Source organism: Hylaeus volcanicus, chromosome 3 (genome assembly GCF_026283585.1).
Source record: "Hylaeus volcanicus isolate JK05 chromosome 3, UHH_iyHylVolc1.0_haploid, whole genome shotgun sequence".
Classification (NCBI taxonomy): Eukaryota; Metazoa; Arthropoda; class Insecta; order Hymenoptera; family Colletidae; genus Hylaeus; species Hylaeus volcanicus.
The window spans coordinates 29,232,669-29,257,359 of NC_071978.1; the positions used below are offsets into that span (position 1 = coordinate 29,232,669).

General features: G+C 47.9%; 2 protein-coding genes across 2 annotated transcripts in view; one reads left to right on the forward strand and one right to left on the reverse strand.

The window, feature by feature from the left end:
- Nucleotides 1-4,091, forward strand: part of LOC128873626 (uncharacterized) — a 44,042-nt gene extending 39,951 nt beyond the window's left edge. The window contains exons 7-8 of the mRNA XM_054117323.1: nucleotides 1,891-1,947; nucleotides 2,517-4,091. Of these exons, the coding sequence (XP_053973298.1) occupies nucleotides 1,891-1,947; nucleotides 2,517-2,599 (140 nt within the window). The 3' untranslated portion in view covers nucleotides 2,600-4,091. The remainder of the gene's footprint in view (nucleotides 1-1,890; nucleotides 1,948-2,516) is intronic.
- A 2,569-nt stretch (nucleotides 4,092-6,660) lies between these two features.
- Nucleotides 6,661-24,691, reverse strand: part of LOC128873662 (uncharacterized) — a 38,929-nt gene continuing 20,898 nt past the window's right edge. Inside the window, exons 3-9 of the mRNA XM_054117375.1 lie at nucleotides 13,496-13,631; nucleotides 11,544-11,739; nucleotides 11,151-11,361; nucleotides 10,615-10,939; nucleotides 10,217-10,483; nucleotides 7,164-10,125; nucleotides 6,661-6,997 (exon numbers count right to left, since the gene is read on the reverse strand). Coding sequence (XP_053973350.1) covers nucleotides 6,671-6,997; nucleotides 7,164-10,125; nucleotides 10,217-10,483; nucleotides 10,615-10,939; nucleotides 11,151-11,361; nucleotides 11,544-11,739; nucleotides 13,496-13,631 — 4,424 coding nt within the window. The 3' untranslated portion in view covers nucleotides 6,661-6,670. The remainder of the gene's footprint in view (nucleotides 6,998-7,163; nucleotides 10,126-10,216; nucleotides 10,484-10,614; nucleotides 10,940-11,150; nucleotides 11,362-11,543; nucleotides 11,740-13,495; nucleotides 13,632-24,691) is intronic.

The window sequence follows — 24,691 nt, forward strand, 5'->3', positions numbered from 1 at the left end:
TCGATTTGTGCTGTACACATTGTATTATATTTCTCTTCGTATTAATAATTGCCGGAGGGTATCGAATTGATTACGTTAATGGTTAGCAACGTTTTTGACGGGAATTGCTGATTGTCATACGATGCGAATGATGTCGAGTGGTATTTTTTCGATAGTATCGAAGGAACGAAAGCTGGGGTTTTAAAATCGATTTCACAATTTTCCTTGCCATTAGGTAGTAATTATCCGCGTGGATTGTTTAAAACCCGAAGATCCGTTCTTCCTTCGAGTGACAGAGGAAATCTTGTAGAAATCTCCCGTTTCACGAGTAGTTATTTCGTGTTCTTTTGCGAGTCTCCGACAATCGAGATTGGAATTAACACTAGATTCAGGAACCGTGGAAACGGAGAGCTCGTTAGTGCAGAATTCGTGCGGAAAATCGTGGCATCGGAAACACGTGCTTTGGTAACATCTCGATAATTTCGATCGAAACTATCCGTACTAAATTTGCAACGAGGAAGGGTTGGATTTAGTCGTTACTGTAGAAGTTCGCGCTGACTATAACTTATTCGTTCCTGGGTTCGCGAGTTCGTTGCTAACAATGTGGCAATCGCGACAGAAAATACTTCTAAATTAACCGTAGGAGTGTAGAACAAACCGTGTGCCTGAAGATACGCGATAAGGAAAATCCCATCGTTCGTGTGTTCGCGCGGTCTTTCGTAATACCCTGGAAATCGCGATTGAAATTGATACTAAATTAACGTCCACGACGAAGTTGGACTCGTGAAGAATCACAGTTCCTTCCTTTCGCAATATTCTCAAAAAATCTATATTTTTGAATACAATACTATGAAAATAATGGCGTTTATCTTCTGTTCTTTAACGCTCGGATTCTGCGATATCTCACTTTATGGCTACTTGTTTAAGTCTCCATCGAGGTAACTCCGCAACAAACCGAAAAACGTTCGTTCGCGCTCGGACCGATTGTTTTTTACTCTTGTCAGGTTGTACCCGTTATCGGTTTCACGCCGGAAAATTGTCGATGCGCTTTTCATCCCAGAAGAGTGTAACGCGGCGTATTAATACCGCACGCGATATCTCGCCGGACAGATTTAACGGAAACGCGAACGTCGGTGGTACAACGTGGGACTCGAGTTAAAAATTAAATTGCACGCCCGTCGCGTCGATTAGCATACGATCGTCCATGGGTGATTTTAATCAAGCCAAATGCAATATTTGCCATGCCGGTGAACGGGCCGCGGTAATAGCGGTGATATTAATTTCCACCTTCCGTCAGTCTGTCCAACCACTCCGTAATCGTTCCGGCAAAAGCTGCGCGGTCGTGAAATTTCAAAAACGGGAACAGAGAAGCGCGAAAGCGGAAAACTGCGTAATCGGGCTCTTCTCCTGGTTAGAAAAATTACAGATTTATATACGCCTGGAAAGCCCTAAAATCTGACGACAGTTTAGAATTCATTTTTGAGAAAATACTAACATTTTTGGTTCTAATATTCCTATTCGTTCGAATGAACATCCCAATTTTAGGGCACGAAATGTTCTCTATTTAAAATATTCCAAATTTGAAGCAAATTGGTTGAATAGCTGACGAGTCACTCGTGGATACCAGAGCTGTTTTTCGAGGGAAACGCGTTAAAGGTTTCACGAGAGTTTTACTGATAAATAATTGCCGTATGAAAGTGTTTTATTTATAAACGTGAAAGTTATGTAATGGAGAAAATATGCGGAAAGAGGGCATCAAACGCTTCAAAGCGTTGGGTGCGTTCGCCATCCTTGACCCAATGGGAAAATATCTGGAGAAAAATAAATCGATTTTTGCGGCGTATCTAGGCGTACGTCTCCTCGTAAATTGGGATGAAATACAAGATATAAGCCGGTTTCGCTGTGTTTCAGTCGAGGACATGATCAAGGAAGTGGATGTGGACGGGGACGGACGAATCGATTTCTACGGTAAGCCTCTGCTCTGTGCTCCCGTTCCGCCATTTACACTTCCCTTCCGCAATTCCCATCCCCGAGAGTTTCTAATAATCGAAGAAAAATATGAACGACCGAAGAAGGGAAGAACTTCCTCCGTACCTGATTCTCCGGTCGTGAACCTTTCGGCTGTTTGACCCGCGATTGATCGACATCTGGCGAGTCGAGGGATGAAAAGAAACGGGAACGAGGGAGAACGGAAAGGCATTTTACGGTTAGGAGCCACCGCGGGCCAAGGGCGAGAAGCGGAACCGATCGTTTCGCGACCTCGGCCGTGAAACTGGAACGATACGAGCAGAGTGTCCGGCGAAGGGGGCGAGAACAAAGGCTAAAAATCCCTTCGATTGCCTCGCGCCTCTTCGCCTCTTGCTTCGAGTCCCGTGTTGCGCGAGCGAAGAAACGCGCATAAGCACCGAGACCGATAAACGGACATAATTCCTACGCGATTTCAACCAACACACCTACTTCCACCTGTCGACTTGACCTATATCCCAAGACAAAACTTAACGCAAGAGAAAATGTAACCGAGAATATCATAATTCCAGAATTTGTTCACGCTCTCGGTGAGCCAGGGATCGAGGACGACGAGGAAGACGAAGACGAGGAGGTGCTCTCACCGGGCTACTAGAATTTTACCTATTCTCGTCTCTGTGTTAGATAGAACGAATTAACGACGAACCACCGGCGATTAAAGATCGTGTTCGTCGCGCTATTTTTCCTCTAACATTCACCGTCTCGGTTGCAATTTGTTGCGAACAAAACTTTCGCTCGACTTCTAGTCGAATCGTTACATTTTTCCAAGATATATCTCTTGATCGCGTAAAACGGAACAAATTGAGAAAATTCAGAATTCGCGCCGACGCGGAAGATGGTTGTGATTCGAGCCAACAGAGTGTGCCACTCTCTGATACCGCAACGAGGTCACGGTGCAACTTTAAATCCGATGCTTTGACCTAAGCGTGACGCTACCTTTGGTCAATGTCAGAGGATCGTTTCAACGAGCCCAAATCGCACCTACCGTAAGATCCGTAGGCAAGACGCGACGCCTTGTGTGATTTTATGTTACTCGATCGCATTTCAACTACACTATCGATTCTCTCGATTACTGGCATACGATAAAAGTTTCAAGTCTCTTGCTCGATGGAGAAGCGTAACTACAACCGATACGATATCCCTCTAACAAACTTATTCGTGACAGGATTGCGTCCCTTCGACTCTCTAAGACTCTTTAACCAGCATGAATCGAAAGCATAACACTCGTATCGATCTCTTTTCGTAAATGTGCTTTCCACAAAAGTACAACGGAAAGCAACGTTCCGCGTAACATGAAATCTCAGCAAGTCTCGCGAAGTCTCGGACGTCTAACTTCCTACGTTAACTGTGCTGAAAAGTATCTCCGGTAAATCTTCCATGGAACCAGTGCTCGATGACTTACGTGGTTCTTCCGCATAAGAAGCGAGAAATCAGCGAGGGTGGCAGAAGCGGTCCGCGAGTGAAAAGAACCGAAGTTGGTCTCGACGAAACGGAACGTTTATCGATTAATCGATCGACTCCGAACGAGTTTCGTTTCTCGATTCACTGCTTCTCGATCGTCGAGACTCTTCGTCGTTCGACGATATACATACATGTACACGCGACTCGATTTCTTCTCGTAAGATATGTGGATTTTTCGATTTTACTCTTCTCTAATCTAGATCGCATTGTATTCCACCTAAAGTAACCGTAAGAACAACACGAGCACCTCAGCGAACCGAAATCGATCGCATCGCAACATCGACGATCGATCGACGAGGCTGGACTGAAAGCTACCACCAACGCGTCCCCATCGCGATACAGGGACGTAACAAAGTTTTTCGACGATCGACGCACTCACGCTTGTAATTTGAAAATCTCTCGATGGAATGCGACGCAAACGTCCCTCCCTCGTTGCCCCTGAAAACACAAACGGGGCTTTGAAACCTCGTTCGAGGGAAGCTACAATGGAATTTTAAATTGATATCGATCGCTTTGCTCACCTCGAGCTTCGTACTGTGTACCTTATTAAACGATATTTCACTGTTACGCCAAATAACAAAAGCCGCACGCTGTTTAAAATATTTTAAAGGGTCTAATAAATCTAATAAACGAACGTTTCTCCCGTGGTACGTCATTCCTTACCGTTCCCGGTCCAATCGTCGCACGTTTCCAAATCTTACGCGGACTCTCGATAGAAGGAGAAGGAACGAGCATGGATCCAAAGAGGATACTCGCACGAGAGTCGGTTATTTTTCTTAAACGTTCATTTTTATTAGCGATAAATAAACTTACATATCTTTACAGTAACAACATCCTCTCGTAACTCTCGGAAAATATGGTAATATCTATCCGCGAAAATCCATATAGATCAAGACTTCCATTTTTCGTTTCTCGTTATTGTTGCCGTTTATGTTGCAATTGTTGTACCGTATTTCGTTCGTATGCGACATGCGTTCCGTTCCGCGAACGATAACGGAACGGCTCTTAAAAAAGGAAAACGGTACGACGCAAAAGGCGCACGAAAAATCTACGGCTGCGTGTCTTTCACAATGGCGCCCTACGGTACGAGCCTTGCTTCGTTAATTCTAATAGTAGCGAGCGTACAGCTAACGAAAACATACAAAAAATGAAAACGTAAGACGTTCGTTAAGTATCGAGCCGATGTTATGGACCGTCACGCCTACGCAGACCGTCCGCGACTCTCTCGAATTTGGTCACGAGCGTCCGACTGTCTTACATTTTATATTTCCCTATGCTATCCAGCTTTGACCGTTAACTGGCATTTTTTTTTTCACGTGGTCGAAAAATTGAATCGCGACTGGAACGTTTCGTTCCGTGTCCCAGTTCATCGGCCCAATGACAAGCGGATGCGTTTCAAAATGTTTTCCTTGCTTGCGTCGGAGTCGAAAGTATCGCGCGTAGTACCGTCGTTCTTTTTCACCGACGAAAAAAAGGCTATACAATAGTCAAAAAATATGATCCGCCAATGATATCGAACAAGGCGATATATGTATATATAATGTATATGTATATGTATGTACCAGTTAAGAGGAAAAAGCTTTCGTTTAATGATATACCACGTTCCTTCGGTTTACTCGTCAGAAGCATATTTTATGTACACGTGTTTACGAGTTGTGCGCGCACGCCGGCGCGCGCGTTTTTGTGCGCGTGCAATCGAAGTACGTACGGCTGAGAATTTGTCAAAACCTTCACCTCTCAATATCTTCTTCATCCACCGCGCGTACGGAACACCAGACAATTTTAACAAATCCTCCGTCGATTGGTTTTTTGCTCTTCGAGGTCGGTAATCGCACGGCTTTTCCTCTTCGCGTTTAACGTTCTCGAAACTGTCAAGTGTGACATTTTTCTTGACCGCAAAAAAAATGTACGCTTTAACGATTCGACAACGATAACGGAACTCTCGCGCGCGTCTTCCTCTCTCCCCTCGTTCTTAGGAAATTTCAGCCGCTTCCGATAATCAAAAAATGTTCGAAAAGGGGACTCGTCTCGACCATAGTCTGGCGACGTTTACGGTTTACAAAAATTTTGTATCTTAACATCGTAGTAACCCTAAACTATCGTCGAAGCGGGACACGTATTCGCGATTTATCAAATCACAATTATATAAAAAATTAAGTGTCCATTGAACCGCGTGGCAGTCCTTTGAGCAGTCGAGGTTTTGGCGCTTCTCAAATCGCTGCGTTCCTCGCGTCTGCTCGCGTACCAGCGAAACGTAAGCGTCTCGATCCGCTTATTTTGTCAGTTCAGCCGTGTCATCGAGTCTACCGGTATACCGATCGCTGGGTACGACGAGCAACGAACAACACAAAGAACGACCCAAGAACGGCTTCCTAAGTTTCGGCAAGCGAAAGAACCGACTCGACTAACTAAGAGATGGAAGAGTTCACCTCGACGAGGTGATTGGCGGCAGATCTCCCAAGTCGATGTTTCCGCTTGCCGAGTCCTTAGGTTCTCGTCGTTGGTTTCGCACGGTCGCCAATATCCAAAGGTCTCTCGAACATCGAACCGATGGTCCTCGATTCGATTGGACAACGCTTCCAAGTCTGCGTACTCTTACCTCGAAAAGTACAACCGAAGTCTCAACATTCTGTGGTTATTAACGCTAAGTGTCCATAGGTAAGTAAACATTTAACCGCGCACAACGTTTTAAATAGTTTGAAGCATTACCGTTGGATACGGATGGATCGCAAAGACGCGGTAACATAGACCACTTGGTCGAAAGACAAAAACATCGTTCCGTCGTTGCATCCGTTGTTCCAACAAGTCTCCCTAACTTCATCAACGTCCTCTCGCGAAACGTCTTGACCGGCACGAAATCCAAAATATCCAGGAACTGTCGCGAGTGTCGCGGTTCACAATCTTGAAACGTCCGGTGAATTCTTGCGCTCGTTGGCAGGCATCGACCGTCTAAAACTGTCAAACCAACGCCACTGACGAAATCAGCGGTTCGGTAAAGGGGTCGATGCATGGAATCCACGCGCAATTCAGCTACCATCTCTTAGCATTTCTCCACCGGGTCCTGAACGTTCGCGGTGGCGACGCCGGCCGCGAATCGTAATCGTCTTCTCCTGACCACGGAGAAGGCAGGCAAAGGTAATTTTTGGCGGTGGTGCGCGGATGAGATCGAAGAACGATTGAAATCACATCTCGCGACGGGTCTCCCTCAAAGGACCGGTTCCTCGTCTGTCTCCTCGTCGCCATCTTGTTCCTGCTTTTGCAACTGGACCGCAGAGCCAGTCACCAGGGAGTTGATCTTCAGCTTTCGTTGTCTCTTTTGTTGATTGTTGCCCCCGCTATTAGAGCTGCTGCTGCTCGCGCTGGAACTACTGGAACCGTTCCCAACGCCGCCGCTGTTCCCGCAGACAACGTCCGCGTCGATTCGTCGTCCGTGGGCGTCTATCAATGGTCGCAGAGCCGATCTCAAGGACCAAGAGAGACGAGGATGACCGCGGTCCTGCTGGACGATCAGCTCTTTGCTCTGATTCCGTCTCTGCAACGAAATGTTAAGTAGTATTTTCTACTTTATGCATTTTTCCGCACGCAGGCCGTACGGGTCAAGTGCGATGGGATCGAGAGTAATGCGCCAACTATCGATCGCGTCTAATTAAAGACGCGCGCGCTACTGTAACCGTTATAGATATAAATAACAAACTTACCTCGGGAAGGTCGCACGGGCTTGTTTCCCGCAAAGCCAACAGCTTCTTGCTCTCGGCAAATTGCCTCAGCGACTTCTCTCGAACGTAGACGAACGGTCTGACGACCCTGAGCTCGTGACGACGGACGTAGTAATGGGCTTTCATGGTTCTCAGTTTGCCGGCGTGAAAAACTGAGTCGAGGAAACCCTCGGTGAGGTCGTCGAGGTGCTGGCCGATAGCCAACACGTTGTAATTGTGCCGCTTGGCGACCGAGTATAATTTTGCTCTGATCGTGCGATTGCAAAAGCTGCACGCACCGCTGCCGTCCAGGGGATCTTCCGAGCGATTCTCGCCGCCGACGTGTTGCGTCTCAGCGGCTTGCAGCTCCTCGTAGAAATAAGGAACGTCGAGTGCCTTCAAGTAACTCATCATCTCTATGGGATCCGATCCATTTGCGTTCACCGAGGCAGCGCCGATCTCGAAGTCCACGCCTTTCGATCTCACGTAGAATCTGTACTGGTGCAACGTGTGCAACAGGGACAAAGAGTCCTTACCGTTGGTCGACAAGCAAACTAGCACTCTGTCGTTGTCCCGGATCATGTCGAATTCCTGCAGAGCTTCCACCGCTGGTTTCCAAACGTTCTTCGACGGACAGTGCCACTGCGCGCTAGACGCTTCTTCTGCCTTGCCATCCTTCGATTCGAACACCGCCGCTTGGTCCTCCTCCTCCTTCAGATCGCTCGAGCATTCTTCGTCCTCCGAGAAGTCGTCGTTCTGGCGTACCTGTTGCTTGCAAGTGGATTTGTTGGACAGAGCGCTCATGGACGAGGCTCTCGGCTTACGACCGTAGCTGTTCGTAGAATTCGACTCAGCGCTACTGCTACGCTTCAGGTCCACGGAGTCTAGGGATTTGTCGCTCTCGTGGAACGATAAGTTGATGCCGCTGTCTTGAGAACTGACCGAGTTCACCGCAGAATAGATCTTGGGTAGAATCTTTCGCGCGTCGCCGATGTCCAGGCCGCCGCGTTCGCGAGTGTCGTCATCGTTGAGGTCGTCGTCGAGGTCGTGCACCACAACCTCGTCGTCGGTTTTCGACTGACAATGATCGCTAACCATCTGCTCGTTCTCGGGCGGTTTCATCACGTATATCACAGTCTCGTCGGAGGAACACTCGCTGGACATCTTGCTCTCCTGTTGCGTCAGCTCGCCGACCTTCCCCGTGATCTCTATCGGTCCGCTTCGCCTTGTGCTCGAAAGCCTGGGCGACGCAGATGGTTGAACGATCCTCCCTCTGTCTGGAGAACCGCAACCGTTCGAGGAGACATCCGAGGCGGACGCGTCCGGGGAGTGTCTGTGAAGTCCGTCCACCGCGTTCACCATACATCTGATTTCGGACTTGACCTCGCTGGCCATCTCCTTGGAGAACTCCATCAAGTACTCCGCGATGTCACTCGCCGTAAACGAATCGTGTCTGACCTGCTTGTCTTCCACCGACAGTTGCCCGATGGTACCGATGTTCCGCGAGTGATGCTGCGGGGTGTTCTCCGACGTGTTTGACTCGGACAGGGCGTCATCGACCTTCGAGATCACCTCGCGAATCTCCGACTTGATCTCCGTCGCCAGTTCCTTCGTCACCTCTTTGACATACGCGCTCAGATCGTCCTCCGATCTTTGCCCGCAGTTGGTGAAAATCGGCGACGCTCTTCCCCCGCCCACCAACTTCTCCGTGTAATCGCCGACGGACGAGTACGAAGACGGAGGCGAGGCCGCGATGTGGTAGTTCAAGGATAGGATCGAGTGATTCGGGCTTCCGTTGTCCAGCTCCAAAGAGTTCAATTCGGTTTGACTGCTGCAGCTACAGTGGTGCCGTCTGTGTTTCGTCGTGTTGCCGCTGCTTCCGCTCAAGCCCAAGCTGGTCAAAGTCTGCGGACTCAAAGGCAACGGCGGTACGGGCGAGGACGACGAAGACACCACCTTGCGATTACCCGAAGCGTTCTCTCCGCCGCCGGCACTACCGAGGGAGTTACATCTGGCACGGCCAGCGTTGGTAGCGTCCACGAGATCTCTTTGCTCTTTGATCGGTCTGTTGTCCGTGCGAGATATCGTGCCGAGAGTCGAAGGCGTCACCGCCTCGCCAACGGCGAATCTCACGGGCATCGGTGAACTCGGGCAAGTAGCCGGTGACCTCTCGCCTCCGATAGACTCGGTGTTCGCCGATCGTTCCTCTTCGTTTCCGCTACCGGAGCTCGAGAACGACGCCTGGGAATCCACCGTGCTCAGCAGTGTCCTCCTGGCGGTGCTCAACGCGGGAAGGCTACGATGTCTGGGCGACGTAACCGAGATCGGAGCGTTTCCCGTGTGAGGAATGTCGCTGTTCAGCCGCCGGATACTGTTGGCCAAGGCTAAGCAGTTCACCAGGCTGTCGTGGGTGGTAGTCGGCGTCTGATGGCCCTGCTTGTTCCACGACAGCGTCGGACTGAAAGGCACGTCTTGCTTCACGTTCTGCGAGTTGCCCAGGAGTAGATACTGTGCCTCGCAGGGCATCATGAACCACCGGAGAGCTTCCATCCATTCCGACGTGAAGATGTAGCTACGGTCTATACGGAGGGGATACCTCTGCGCCATCTTCCTGGCGCGGTTAAAGATATTCCGCGCGGTCTGCAAACAATCGCCGTAGTTCTGCGGAACGATGCCCGTTCCGGATACTCGTCTCTCGGAAGCGTTCATTTTCCCATCGGTATATCGGATCGACCCGAGCCACTTTCGCTCTTTGAACACGCTGTTTGTGTGATGTCTCCACTCTCCCGTGTCCGGATTCATCACGTACTGAGGCAGCAATTTCCAGCCTTCCGTGGCCACCATCTTCAAAGCCTCCAATGTAAAGGCGACCTCCGCTTCCGACATGAAGTACGGGAACGAGAGTTTCGCGAATCCTGGCCTCAGTCCTTCGGTGCTCGTCTCTCCGTTCAGGCTGTTCTGCGCGCTGAAACGAACCATAGTTTCGTTAGGAATACGAGTCAACGGCAACCGTCCCATGCAACCGTACAGCTAACAAATTTTTCTCAATTTCGTACCCTGCCGCCACAATCGTCTCGTACTGCTTGGCGAGTTCTTGGTCGATTCCCATCAGGTCGTGAGCGTAACGACCCGCGCAAGCACACCCGCTGCGCGCCTGGATCCCGAAGACGTCGTTTAAAACGGCGCACACGAAGTTGTGATGAAGAAACGTGCCCCGCGGGTGACGCACCATGAACGAAAATATGGGAAGCCTCTTAACATTCTGCGAGCCGCTACCGAGCAGAATCAGTTCCGGAATCGTGCGCACGTGAGCCAACACTTGCCTAAACGAAACAGGAAGCGAGCACGTTTCAGACAAAGCGTTACGATCCGTCGATCTCCGGAATTTTGATCGAGAATCTCTACGAAATTAATTATAGAGCATTATTTTTGGATCGCCTACGTAAAATCGTACCTGGATATCTTATCTTGACGAGCGACGATAGCTCGCGGTGTAACGTTCTCCTTCAGCTGAACCGCGAGTCCGCATCTGATGGTCTCAACGACACCGGCCGTGCCGCTTTCCTCGCGAAGCTCCAAGTCCCAGTGATAGTAATGGGAGTCCCTCATGTCTTCCATGCCAAATTTATCTTTCAAGAGAAACCGTTTGGTCACGAGTACGCCGGGCGATTGAACTCCCCCGATGAACTTGTGCCCGGCGAAAATAATCGCGTCTTTGTGAACAGCTGTCTCTCCGACACCGGGCAAGTGGGGATTCATATCGATCGGAACGTATGGAGCTGAAAGATAAAGATAAATTTAGAATACGAACGAGTGCTACCACTCGATAAAACGTTCTACGTTTCCGTATTATACGGATTAGAACGATAATATATCTTTGTTTATTCCAGTCCGTTAAATACCAAGCCATTTACGTGTGTATTTTTGTCGTAAAGAGGAATAGTCTCGTATTGTTCAGATCGGTATCGGCTTTCATTCGCTTATCGTTACCTGCGGTTGTGTAATCCCAAACGCTGAGTGCTCCATATTGATGCAGTAGGAGAGTTGTGGCGACGTCATCTGCCAAAACCCCGGTGATGCAACTGGCAGCGCTGAAGCATCCGATCATTTGCGTAACACCCTCCGCTCGCACTTTCATTAAACACCGCTCGAGATCGTTCAGATCCAAGAAACCCTCCCGGGTTTCGGACACTCGTACTATCTGTAACGATCGTTCAAACATCTCGGTGAAAAGGAAATGTTCTCTATAAAACGGTCGAGGATCGATCCAGTCCGCGAAATGCTACACCGACGCTTTCAGCGACGAGAATACTTTTGACTCACCGCTGAACAATTCTTCCGTGTAGCTTTGAACGGGTTCGTAAATATATATATATATCTTACCCTGACATCGTGCTCCCGCCAAGGTCGCAGATTCGTGTAATGCTCGAACGGTCCCACAAAGACGACGGTGGATTTGGTGAGATCGAGGTGTCGCAACAGCGTGCGAAGGGCAGCAGCCGTGCCTTGACCCGTGAACAGCACCGCATCCTGTTCGCCAGCCCCCACCGCGTGTCTGACGATGTCTCTGGCTTCGTGTCTGCAACATATGCCGTCAGGATATATCGACTTGTCCTTCCGTCGACATTAACGATCGTAAAAACGCGGCTGGCAGATCTACCGAGGGCGTAGGAGAGATTCCCGCGCGTTTCTCGGTGGCTTTGAGGTCGCTCCGTCGCGTCGAGGTCAATTTATCCCCGGGCGATCCAAGTCGCGACAACGACACGGTACCACGCGCGACCAAGAAGAGCGATCATTCCAAAAGCGTCAACGACTGCATCGAAAACATGGCCTGCCGTCCAATCGTCGGAGTTGAGCAAGGTCGGTGCCTGCACTCCCGCCCGGACCATACCACCGTTTTAACTCCGAAACCATTAAAGATGCGGACGTTCTTTTTTTTCCGCTTTATTCGAGAAGGATGCGAATCTCTTCGAATAAACGTTTCGCGAACGCGACCTGTTCTCAAGGTGTATCCTAAAAGAAAAGAAGAAACGTTCGGAAACTCGACACGCCTGATTCCCGCCGTCTTTCTCGATCGGCCGTCCAGTCGATAAGAGCTCGAGGCTCGAGCCGGTGGATATTGATCTGGGACGTCAGCGTCAGGGAGCGGGACGCCGACCGGAACCACCCTTGCGTTCGACTGCATAAGATTTCGAGAAAAACGAGAATTCTCACTCATAGATTGTCCCAGCTGGTGGGCTGCGAACCGTCCGCGTTACGCTACTACAGGAAACCAGCGACGTAACGCGTAACTGGAAATATAATTCCTACTCCGGGAGAAATAGAAAGGCAACGCTCGAGTGGCGCAGAAAACGAATCGCGTTCGTCGCGGGTAATGTACGTCAACCGGAATCGTGCACGCACACCAACGTCACCGGGGCATGGGAAATCGATAATTAGGAATTTAAAATGTCCCTGCTATCGTTTGATATTTTCCGACCTTCCGTATATTCGATCAACGCTAACACGTTTAGGTACAGTTCGTTGGTTTTCGTTAAGTAAAAATTAGCGAGAGAATAACACAGATGGCTGGCTCGCCCTCTTCATCGGAGTTCACTCTCCCTTTTGTTTACTATTTCCCACGCTCCAGTTTGCATTCTTCCGGTAATTACAGTCAACGTAGGTGTCTCATTAAGCGGGGTTACTTGGTAATCAGAGGAGAAGGTGACGATAGATAATCCTGCTAGTAAATTGAAACTTGGCGATAAAAATTCTATGTTATTGTGTTACACAGCTCAGAAATTGTATAGAATTAGCGTATTCGTCCTTCGTTTATCCTTTGAACATTTTCTGTAGCAAAGTTCTAAACTGAAAAAGTGCGACGGTACTCGCACTTTCGATTGGACGATTAATATAGGGCAAGCCGTAACTGGAATTGGTTCTGGGAACCGACTGGCTAACGACTCGTGTTTTGTTTGGGACCTCGGTCGCTCGATGGCCCAGCAATTCCGAGAGGGGAAACAGGGGAATCGGTTCATACGCGAGAAGAATGTATACAGCGTTCACCTCTTAGGCACGGCTGAATTTTGCGCGAGGCTGTTTATGTGTACGGCAAAGGTCAACGCGAATTACGTGTAAGCAGTAAGCCGCTATAGTGGGGCATCGTTCTTAAGAGGCTACTCGCGGGCCGTGTCGCTGCATTTACTTACGAGAAAATGGCCAGGGGTAGCCCAAGCGAATGAGGTATCCTTGGACCACCTCGCATGGTAATTTTATTTAGTTATCGAGAGACGACGCCCTTTGTAGATCGATGGGGGTTCATTTTTCACGCAACGGTGTTTCGGAGATGGACTTACCTAAACAGGGAGGACTGCAGGCTGCAGATAGACGTGGACGTCCGAGTGTCGCCCAGACATGGCAGCACCTCCTTCGCGATGTACTCCTCGAGAAACTGCAGTGACCTGCCGGAGGCGGTATAGTCGCAATAGACCACTGCAACATAAAACGGGACGATGAGCCGTGTGCATAGGCTAGTCGAACGACGGATTTTCCCGTTGACCGAGGTTCCCTCGCACGGGAAATCGATCATCGGTAGTAGTATCATCCCCCGTGTGGTTTATTCGTGCACGCGCTGCCAAATATGTATTATTCGAAAATGTCAGACGACGGCGTCGAACGCTGCAACTCGCGCGAGCGGTTCAACGATACCACCATGCTTTGGGCGCACGTTATTCCATTCCTTCGATTATTTATCGGTGCTTCGATCGTGCCCTCGGAACCGAAATATCCTCTCGAACGCTCGACAGAAGTCAATGTTTGGCGAAACTGCGCGTTATTATTTGCGACAGGCGCCGCTCGCGAAATATCAGAGCCTTGAGAATTATTGGAACGCAACAGCATTCACACGCGAACGTAAAGTTAAATTCGCATGGAATTTCGTCCGTTGGAAGATGACAAACCAATGTATATCGTAAGGGACGAAGCGAAAATAGTAGGAGGACACGCGAGCAAATGAAGTTTGAAATTTGGAAGTGCGGCGAGAGGATGCAGAGAGGAGAAACGAAATCCAATGATCGCAGCAGATACGGTACGTGGAGTTAAATTGGACGGAAGTAAATTAAATAAATATATATATAGATAGTTTCGAATGAAGGATCGTGTAAACAAGGCAACAGAGATGGACGATCAATCTCGGTTGGAAATTCAGCCAGCCAGAATGTTGAAACAGTGGAGTCATGTGATCAAACTTACGAGCATGGTAGGAAAAAGCTGGCAACGTTGTTGCTAAACTTTTAATAGACGAAAAAGAGTTCATTTTTGAAATATAGTTTCAGATCTGCTAATTGCTGTTGCTTGAAAATATAGCACAATCTATCTTCCCTATATTTTGTCGGAAATGTAATGGCATCGATGCCCCATATATAAAGATCGATCGAGTACAGAATAGGTTGACAAAACATACACCCTGTACATTGTGAACTGTGTCGAGGCGTCCATGCTTCGTGGACGTCGCTTCTGTTGCTATTTCCAGCCTCGCACGGTCCAAGTTTACCAGAAAATGGAAAATGTTTATTCGGGAACCGGAACGTGTTTCTCTTCGAGCATTTTCAACAAAAGGAACGCGAGAGCTCTTCGCATTTATGCGAACTATTTATAGTTTCGAAACCTCGTATATGTACAATGTTCTCCATTGCGCAAAAAGAATGTTTGTCCACCGAAGCGGATGGAATAAGAAAAGCGAGTCCTCCCAAAGGTGATCTCGAAGATTACTAATGACAAAAATTACCACTTGTTGATCCAGTTCACGAGAAACTCGATCGATATCCTACTCCGAGCACGAGTCACGCAAGTTTTTAATAACACAGGTAAAGAAATTTGTACAGTCGTTATATTTAATCCCGCAGTCCAGCTTATTGTGCATTCCTTGATAGAATTAATTGTAGTATGAAATATAGGACAGAGAGTTTTTTATATGTTGAGAGGTGGTGAAAATACTTGGATTGGCGCATAGATACGCGCGGTTACTTCATATCATTGATCGCTACGAGGAGATCAAACCGAATCGCGTTATTGCCGGGGAAAGCCAAGGTAGGCGAGGGATAATGACTCGCAGGTGTTTCTTACGAAACAGCCTGATCGACAACTGGTCGCCGCGCTACGGACGAAATTCTGCTCGTGTGCGACTTTCAACGCGTTTAGGCATACGCGCGCTAAATCGTATATAGATTCGTTTAGCAACGAGTGCGCGAAACTGAGCGAAATTTATTTATCTACCTCGTATAAACACCACGGAATCGATTCGAACGTACGTATTACGATGGAAAGAAATACTCGTTTACGTGTGCCTTTTCAATGGGCAAAATCAACGGTCCCCAAGGATAGCAATGCCGCGAGCGTTATAGGTCGATCGGTGCCGTGAAATTATGGCAGACCTACTTCCACAACTTCCAATAATCGACTTCGATCCCGTCCATGAGAGGAGAAAACTTTTCTGAATGCGAGCTAGCCGCCGACGATGGAATCGAAAGACAAGACTCGTAACCTCGATGCACAACTCGAATCTTTGCATACGTACTCGAAGTCGCTTTCTCTAGCTTGCAGGCATGAATCTAGCCTTTGCACTCTAGATGGATCGCGATGAGAAAGGAAACGAACAAGAAGGATGGAACGTACACGTTACTTGCGTCAACCGCAATTTCGTGATTTGCGATTTCTTACTTATTTCGAATCGGAAAATAGCTACTTAAGGTATGTTTACCACCAGTAAGCGAAGACCTTGTTTACCAATCGTTCGAGGCGAGCAATCGAAGGAGTACGTCCGTGACTCGAGTAACAATTCATATGCAGATACACCTATCGCGAGTATCAAAACAGTCTTCGAACAGTCTTCGCTCCAGTCGATAGCGGAACAAAAGGTGAACGAAGGCGGTCGGTGTCGTCGGTTCGTTTCCACGGCGGGTTCAAGATACCAGGAACTGCAGCGGATTCGCTTCTGGGCGTAATTTGACCTAAATCTCGAAAGCAACTTCGATTGCCCGAACGACCGTTTGACCCCGAACAACTATTCGCTTCGACCGCACCGTCGCGTCGCGTCGCGTCGAGTCCTCCGTAACTAGAGCACGGGCGTACAGAACGAAACACGGTTGTCGAGTGGAAAAAAAATGTGCGCAAAAAGCTTATAAAAGTACACGTACATTAAACCGTAGACACCGCGATAGCCGACGACGCGTCATTCCCTCGGATAAACGGTAAATTACAAGCAACTCCGCTTTCCAATTAGCCTTCGAGTAAGTACACGCGCAAGTTGACCGACGCCGGCACGCGTCCATGGGACGTTTAACTTGCTAAACGACGGGTTCCTCTTCGAGTGCGAGTTTCGAGCCGCCACAATTACTTCGGGGAAATGTTTATTCGCGAATTGACCAATTTAGCCCGCCGACGAAACAAGGAAACGTTCCATTACTGCTGGTAGACGGAACAACTCGGAGATGTGTTTCACGTTTTATTCGAAGAAGAGTACTTGCGCGTACTTCTGGATACGATCTGCGCGAGAGTATGGAACTCTCGGAAAAATGCTGAACGCTCGCAGTAACCGTGTGCCTGGAAATAGATCGTTCGAGGGATGCGCAACTTTTTATTACGTCAAGTGTTCTATTTTTGCGAACGTAAATATTCTGTAGATAACGCAGCACGTTTTTCTATAGCGAGATATTTGAACAATGCTGGGTAACGCACAATTTTCGACGTTACACCGAAGAGGGGAAAATGGAACAACGTTAACGCTGGCAGCTATCGGTGGCAGCTTGCTGATGGGATGACCGTCGATGGTTTGAGAGCGACCACATCGGGCTTGTTTCTGCGTGTCAGCTGACTTCGGTAACTGGATTAGGTGCAACCGTGCACCGCGATTCTCGTATTTCGCGCGAAACGTTCCGGCCACCATTCGCATTGTTTCGTATTACAGAGGATGATCCGGGAAGTTGACATCGAGGGCGGTTGGACCAGCAGCAAGAATTAATCAATAAAAGAGTTAAAACCAACTAATATTAAACAAAGACGTCTAGGATATCAACGAACGATTACGCTATAATAAGAATAATCTACAACGTCTGGAATATTTATGTACAATCAATGCGCAAACAATCGCACTTGGACAAGTCGCAGCGTCGGAGTGTGCATCGTCGCATAAATTTAATCTCCTCTATTTTCTCTCCAATGGTGTGTCGCGACCTAGAGAAGATTCCGATAAGAACTGGCAGCTCCTTTGCCAGACAGTGGATAAGAAACGAAAGAAAACTGAAAAAAAGCATGATCTACGAGGCAAGGATAGAGACTACGTTGTGCCAATCAAGTCGAATGCGACCCAGTTTCAACTTCGATTATTCCCACCACCTTCCCACCCATGACGACAGTCGATCCCGTGTTCTTCCGAGTTCTTGGATCGTACGGTAAACATTCGACTCGGCGAACAAGTTCGTGCGACGGTTACAGTATTACTAGCCCCTGTTTCAATGATACAGTCGCACGAATTCTATTTCAACTCTTCTCATTCGCTGCTTTTTTTTCTGGTAATTATAGAAACAACGTTAGGGTTGAGAAAATATCGGTCTGTTTGTTAGCATCGAAAGACTATCGTTATCTAACAGGCTTTTCTCTTGTAATTCTCTGCGAGAAAGCAATGAAAAAAGCGTCGGGTCGTAAACGAGTCTTTACGAGCCGAGATACACAACTCTGATTGGGCGCAATCTCGAGATAAGGGAATCGATCGAGTTTAAACTCGCGTTAGCTTAAAGATTTACGCCCAGGTAAGATAGGACTGCTTCGACGCAAGCCGATTTGCAAGATGCGCGTAACTCGGAGCGCAGCGCATACCCAGCGATGCCCTTCGCGACGATCCAAGTTATTTTATTCGAGTGGGATGTCGGGTGGGCGTTCGAAGCACCTACTTTCGTTCCACAACTGACCTTCGCTCGAACAATAAATTCGAGAGTAGTCGATTCTCCAGGGAACGTCTGCGCGTTGACGTCTGCCTTTTTCTTAGGGTAACTAGGTACCCATTCTTTCTTTGACGTAACGCTTACGTCTCCCTGTTACATCGTATTCGCAAGACTCCACGGTATCGTACATATCTCGTTCGTCTGTTAATTATCGAGCACGGATTACGAGCGGATATCGTGACAGGTTTCGCCGCCAAACCGCAGTCGGTTCCAGTGAATCGACGAACGTCACCGCGAAGGTGGCGAAGTAAGCATGCAATAACAAGCGACGACGCGGACGGTTTCGACAACGCGCGGTTCCGTTCTCAGAATCTTTTACGAGCGCCAAAAATCTTGGTCGGAGGGGGTGGAAGCCTTTCGAGACCGTGCCCGACACTAAATTTGGAACAAGGCTCGTATCCAACGTTGCGCGGTTCGACACAGGGCGGCGAGAGAGCGTGGCTTGCGACCTAAATACGAAGGGAGCGAGGTGTACGTGCCACCGACTGCGGGGTCACTTCCATGAAACGGCGCGGGCGGGACGAAAATAGTCTTTCTTTGTTCGTTGGAGCGTGCACGCGGCGTGTTCGCAAATGGCTGTACAGTTTCCTGGATATCTCTCTTTCTCCCACAATCGTAGCTTCGATCTATCAGCGGAAAGAATAGGTCACGCGCATGGTCCTGCGATTGATCGACGCGGAAACAGCGCCAGAGCAGAGGCGACGTCGAGAGGCGGGTCAAGTTCAATATGTACCCACGATCGAAATCAACTCCAATATTTAACGCTTGCTTTTCGATTGCATATACCACTCGCGGGAAAGAGCTTCGATTTATTGTTCCCGGTATATGCAAGCTCGAAACCTCGAAGGGAATATCAGCAGCTGCTCGGCGACCACTTGTCGACGTCGTACTGGTTTTGTCCAGGATATGCACGACGATATCGATGACCTCTCAAAGACCTGACGAGACAAATCAACTTCTCGGCTCCTCTCTATCAAGACTCTACCGAGCCTAATCTAGCCGACCAGGATTCGAAGCTACTCGCAAGGTGCTCGATTCCTTCGCTACTCCGACGCCGGACAGCCAAAGCGCGTCCCGTTCGATTCGTCTCGAGATCGGAAGCGATCGACGCGCTCGAGGTCGGCGCGTCGATCGTAACTGGATCGAACTACCGTCTACCGACCAAGGTACCAGCTGGGAATGGTAAAAACCGAAAGTGATCGAATCACTGCCGCACGCTTCCTTGGACCGTTTAACCCTGGAGCAATGACGCATGAATGGAGACGTTCCACTCCGTGGTTGAACTTGGGACGCAAATAATAATTTACGCGCGGCCGCGAAACCGGTTAAGTCCGCGCAGCTCGACTGGACCTTCTTCTCATCGGTTGCATCGATCTCGCGTTCCGCGGCGATGGAACCGAGAGCGTTAATTGACGCGCGTCGCGTCCGTTCTCGTCGACGTTTCTTCGCGAGCAAGTGGGTGTTCCGAGATGCATCATGGCGGAGTTGCTTTGAACTTGTATGCGAAAGAAAGGAGAACCTGCTGGTTCACACAACCATTCCGTACCTACAAAATCAACGTCGAAGACTCTTTAACGAAACTAACAATGACTCGTTAACACGAGAGAGCGCATTGTTCGTTACGTAATAATCGTTAAGTAGGCTCTCGAGTAATAAATATTCTATGCAATAAGCGCAGACTGCGTGGGCAAGTAGCACGTTACTCGCGTCGGTCCTTAACGTTCGAAGCAAAAGTATCGCAAGAGCTACCGATTATTAAACTTAACACGTTTATTTTAAGCGTCTCTCGACTCCGTAATCCTGAAACGCACAAAAACGATCGAGCTCCGCCTCTGGCAGTCATCGACACCGATAATTTGCACGCGCGTTGCCACGATAGCTTGGAACCCGCGATTCGTTCGCCATAATCGAGCATCGTCTGGCAACGTTATTAACGAGATCGCGACGTGCACGATAACGTTCGTAACCACCAGAACCGTTCGGACGTCTCGATAGAACCGGCGTCGATAGGACTTTGAGTCAGAGTTCAACGAGGCTGCATCGATCTCGCGCAATTCTCTAACTCGGGTTCTCCGCGAGAAATTGCCGAGCCGAGACTCCAACTGGAATCATTCGTTTAGCAGACAACTGGTCTAATCGAGCCATCGATAGACTCCTTCCTAATATTCCGAGCGATAGAGTTCGAATCGTTTCGTAGATAAATATATCCTTCGCAACGTGCGACCAAACGAAAATCGAAGAATGACAAGAACTAGAGGGTAGAGCCATGAATTTCGTCGTATCACCGATCAAAAACCCAACCTCTGTTCCCTCTTCCCTCCACCCTAGCGCGCATCACGCGTTGGACCGCGTACAACGACGCGAGGTACTGCTAAGTGCATACCTACGTATGTACCAAAGCACACAGGCACGAGGTAGCCTACATGGCGAGCAAGTGGCCACGCGAGCAAACCACATTAGTCGTGTGTTGCTGCATTAGCACGTGGTTGGTCCGTTGGCTATGGATTACGTAAGCACGAGGTAACGGGGGGCAATGTCAAGGCTAGAAGCTGCACTGGCGTAGACGCTGCGCGGACTCCGATCCGCGGCTGAAGAGATCCCTGCTGCAAAACGGAGCGTCAGACCTTCGACGCTTTTCGACGAGGGAAGGCGAGCCCAGGCGATTCGCGAATCAGCGGACGCGCGAACGTTGCGCAAACTTCTGGCACCGATTTCGAGATATCGCGCGCTACCGGTGACGATTATAGGACGTGATTCTTCTCGATCGCGTGGTTACTCGGTTCCGAGGAACGCCTTTTCGTTTTTGGCTTCCAACCTTCGAAACGATTTCTATGTATAAGTTTCTCAAGCGCGAGACATTGTTGTGACGCATCGACTCGTTATCCTGTTGGCATATTGTGATCCACTTTCGGATCATGCTTTTGGAAGCACGTAGGCGAGCAGGAATGTCTGGTTACAATCTATAGGACGACCGCCGCGAGCGTATTTACGAAAAGGCATAACTCGTGTCTAAGAGCATATACGTCCTAGATCTTTTGCCGTTCTGGCCGCCTTTCTTTGCTTCTTCTTTTGCGTCAACCGTCATCGCCGTCTGGCAGACGTGCAGGTGGATTCTGAATCATGAAATTATTAATAGCACCTCATCAAAGTTTCGCTATCGCGGATTAATACCGGTAATCGCATAAGAATGGGTAGTTTCCGATTAATAAAACAATCAACGTTTGTATCGCAAAGAAAAAAGGAAGAGAAAAGCGACGAAGGCCTTTGGTTAATCACTGGAAAATGGTCTTGAAATAGATTTAGACTCTCTCCGGGAGCTTCCATCGAATCAACTTGTCCGATCGATTTATATTTAATTCTAGCGTCGACTCGTCGTTAAGGCAATTTAAGCAACTCGATATGTCTCGTTTCAGACGGAGAACGATGGCTTCCTGTTTAACGGTTGGAGCGTTATTAAGTGTCTGTCGGCGATGCATCGATGCTCCGTCGACGCCTCGGCACTCGTGCACCGTATATAGACGCGCGGCATTGTATCTGGACGTTGATGTAATATCAGCCGATTCACAGCTGTCTCACGTGAGTTAATCGTGGCCGGTTTCTTCTATTGCGTTGCCGCGTTTCTGTTTAACCAAGCCACACTCTTCGTTATTACGAGTGGGAGTGAGAATCATCCGGTTACTCCACGCTGACACCGTCTGTGCGACTATAATAACAACGGAAGAGTGAAAATTCAAGTAGGTTCTCGATTATTCGAATAGGAGAAGATGTTTATATCCGCGATGATCTACAGATCAGGAGTCTATCAATCCGCGAAGGAGAAAGCAATCTTAATACCCAACTCCTATTATATAAAAGAACGACGATAAAGTTTCCTGTTTTATCACTCCCGTTAGATTCGCCGACGTTTATTACCGTGTTTGGATAGTACGAACCGTATTTGTGTTGTTAGATACGGATTAACAACATAAATTGTAGGAAAGAAACACAGAGTGATAACGGAATCTTCGACGATGTAATCACTTTGTGTATTTCATCTCGGAAAGTTTCGAAATGTTTGAAACAGAAATCGTATTGTACGATGAACTCTTGAAAAATTGCACAAAAACAATGAAAAAATTCAGATTATTTACATAAATATTACCCCGTCATAACCTTGTGTACGTGTTTTATCGGCGACTGTTAACGATCACCGGAGAAAATGACGAAACGTCAGGAATTACGCAAGTCACGTGAGATGAACTTGTTTGACAAGCAACGGCAGGTCAAGTAGGCTACATCATCGGCATCGAAGAGTCCAAATTTATGACGTTTCTATTGAAAAACAGATGCGAGCAACTTCGAATGTTGATCCACAGCTGGTAAATGGGCGATTGTATTTTTTCACCGATAGCGATTTTTACAATTACTCGCGATAAAACGTTCTCGAGGCGAAGTCGCTATCGAGCAAGCGATAAGAATTTCGATTTTTTTTGCCACGGTGCCGCGTCGTCTGCTCATTTCATCGTTATCTAATAATTAACGTTCCGTGGCAATTCTCTGCTCGCATGTTTTTCTGCGAGACTTATTTATCACACGAGCAATTACAGCGCAAACACTCGCTCGGTCTACCGAGAAAGATTCTCGAATCTCAACAGTTCCCACAAAAACAGAACCAAAGGCCGACGTTTGATAGCAAATCTACTCATGATAACAACACAATAAACGATTTTTCCAGGATTTATTTTCTATTGTAAAAGCTGACTTTCGAAGAAAGGTTTCTTGTCTTTGACTTTGGCGAAATAATGTTCACGGGAATACGAGATTCGAATACACGTATGTATGTATGTTCTCGTTCAAACGATCCAACGAGTTTACCGGTCAGATCCGTATCGCCGTGACAAACACATTCGATAATGTCACCGATCGTTTGAAGGATTGATGTTGCGCGTAGCTATTAGCAGTTGTTTACGACACGACCCGGTAAATTTCCCCAACGACGCAAGCGGTACCGAGTAAAAGACGACCCGTTGGATCATATAAATAACCCCGTTGGCCTTTTCGACAATGTCTATTTTCGTGGCAGATATTTTCACCGGTGCAACTGATTCGACTGTAAACTATTTTCGCCGAACGGCACGCGCCGCGCTTCCGATTCGCGATTAATCTCTCGCGATGCCTCGATACAGTCACCGATCCCGTGAATCGACGTACAAAGTTCGAAATTGGACAGTGCCCAAAGATCCATTCCGAGAACGGAAATACCAAGCGGTTATTAAAAATAAAATAATTTCCATTAAAACGCAGCCAATCAAAACACCAAGAAAAAACAGTTGAACTTCGACTCGCACCGATCCTTGGGACGGAGATTTTCTCTAGATTTGTTAAAAGCGACACCGGTGTCATCGCGAATCTCGACTTGTGTGCGTCTGAAAATAAATCAGTCACTGGTTATGTCCGAATCGCGAACAGTTTATTTTTCAAGTGACGTAAGCTCGCCTCTGAGTTCCGTACGTATCGCGTGAACTTTTTATCGTGTATATTCATCGTCAAGAATGTTTCAGTATGCGGTTGCACTTATGTATTATGCAGAAAAAAGGAGACCTAACGTATGCCACGCTCTGCGAAGCAAAATTGCTGACTACGCGACTATGTTTCTTTTTTATTTGTGACGTCTGTTTCTAGAAACATTCGATAATATTTAGACAAGCAGATACTATTTTTGGCCAAGTATTTTCTTTGCAAATCGACCTTCTTTGCCGTAATCAAATTATTACCGTCACTCGCGTTAAAAATTCTCGTCAATCTTTGGTGTTGTTTGAACAACGTTTAACGAGAGGCGGTACACTTTAACCACTTTGCGCGGTCATAAATCTTAATTCCCGTGTTAGTCAAACCCAATGCATGCGTCAAGATCGATTGTTCCATTGTTTTAGAATGGAGTGAAATTTGTGAGAAATCTATGTTCAGCGTGTCTATCAATTTAATGACCAGGAACCATCGCGAAAGTGAGAAAACGCGTCTTCGTTGCTATTCCTAGAGGAAATGTTTCAAACGATTCGCTGATTGGTCGTACAGCGGCTTGTTCTCCGTGGTTGTCGCAGGCGAGGCTGTCAACGGGGTCGTCGGTGCAATAAAGAATGGCTAATAAAACGATAAGCGTCGCGTTCTCGAATTACAACGCGCGCATGCAGCCAGTTGCATGGTTACAGTTACGTAAAGTAAATCCTCTCGCAACGAAGGACCGAGAGCATAGAAACGAACAAGCCGGGAGAATATTCCAAGCAGCCCCAACCGATCGCGTCCTCGTAAACTATATAGTTATTTCAACTAATAGACATTCTGAAGGTAATCGATAAAAGAGACACTTTCAGTTTCAATGTCAAGTGCATGCCACGTATTCTCTTTGTTGGTACATAAAATCATTTCTACTATCAGATAGATAGCCGCGGTAAACAGTCGTAAGTCATCAGATTATTTTCAACATTTCGAGCGATGTATTTTAGACATTTTCAGAAGTATTTTGTACCGTGTACGTTCAGTCGTTTACCTTTAACGTACCGATAACGAATAATTAGT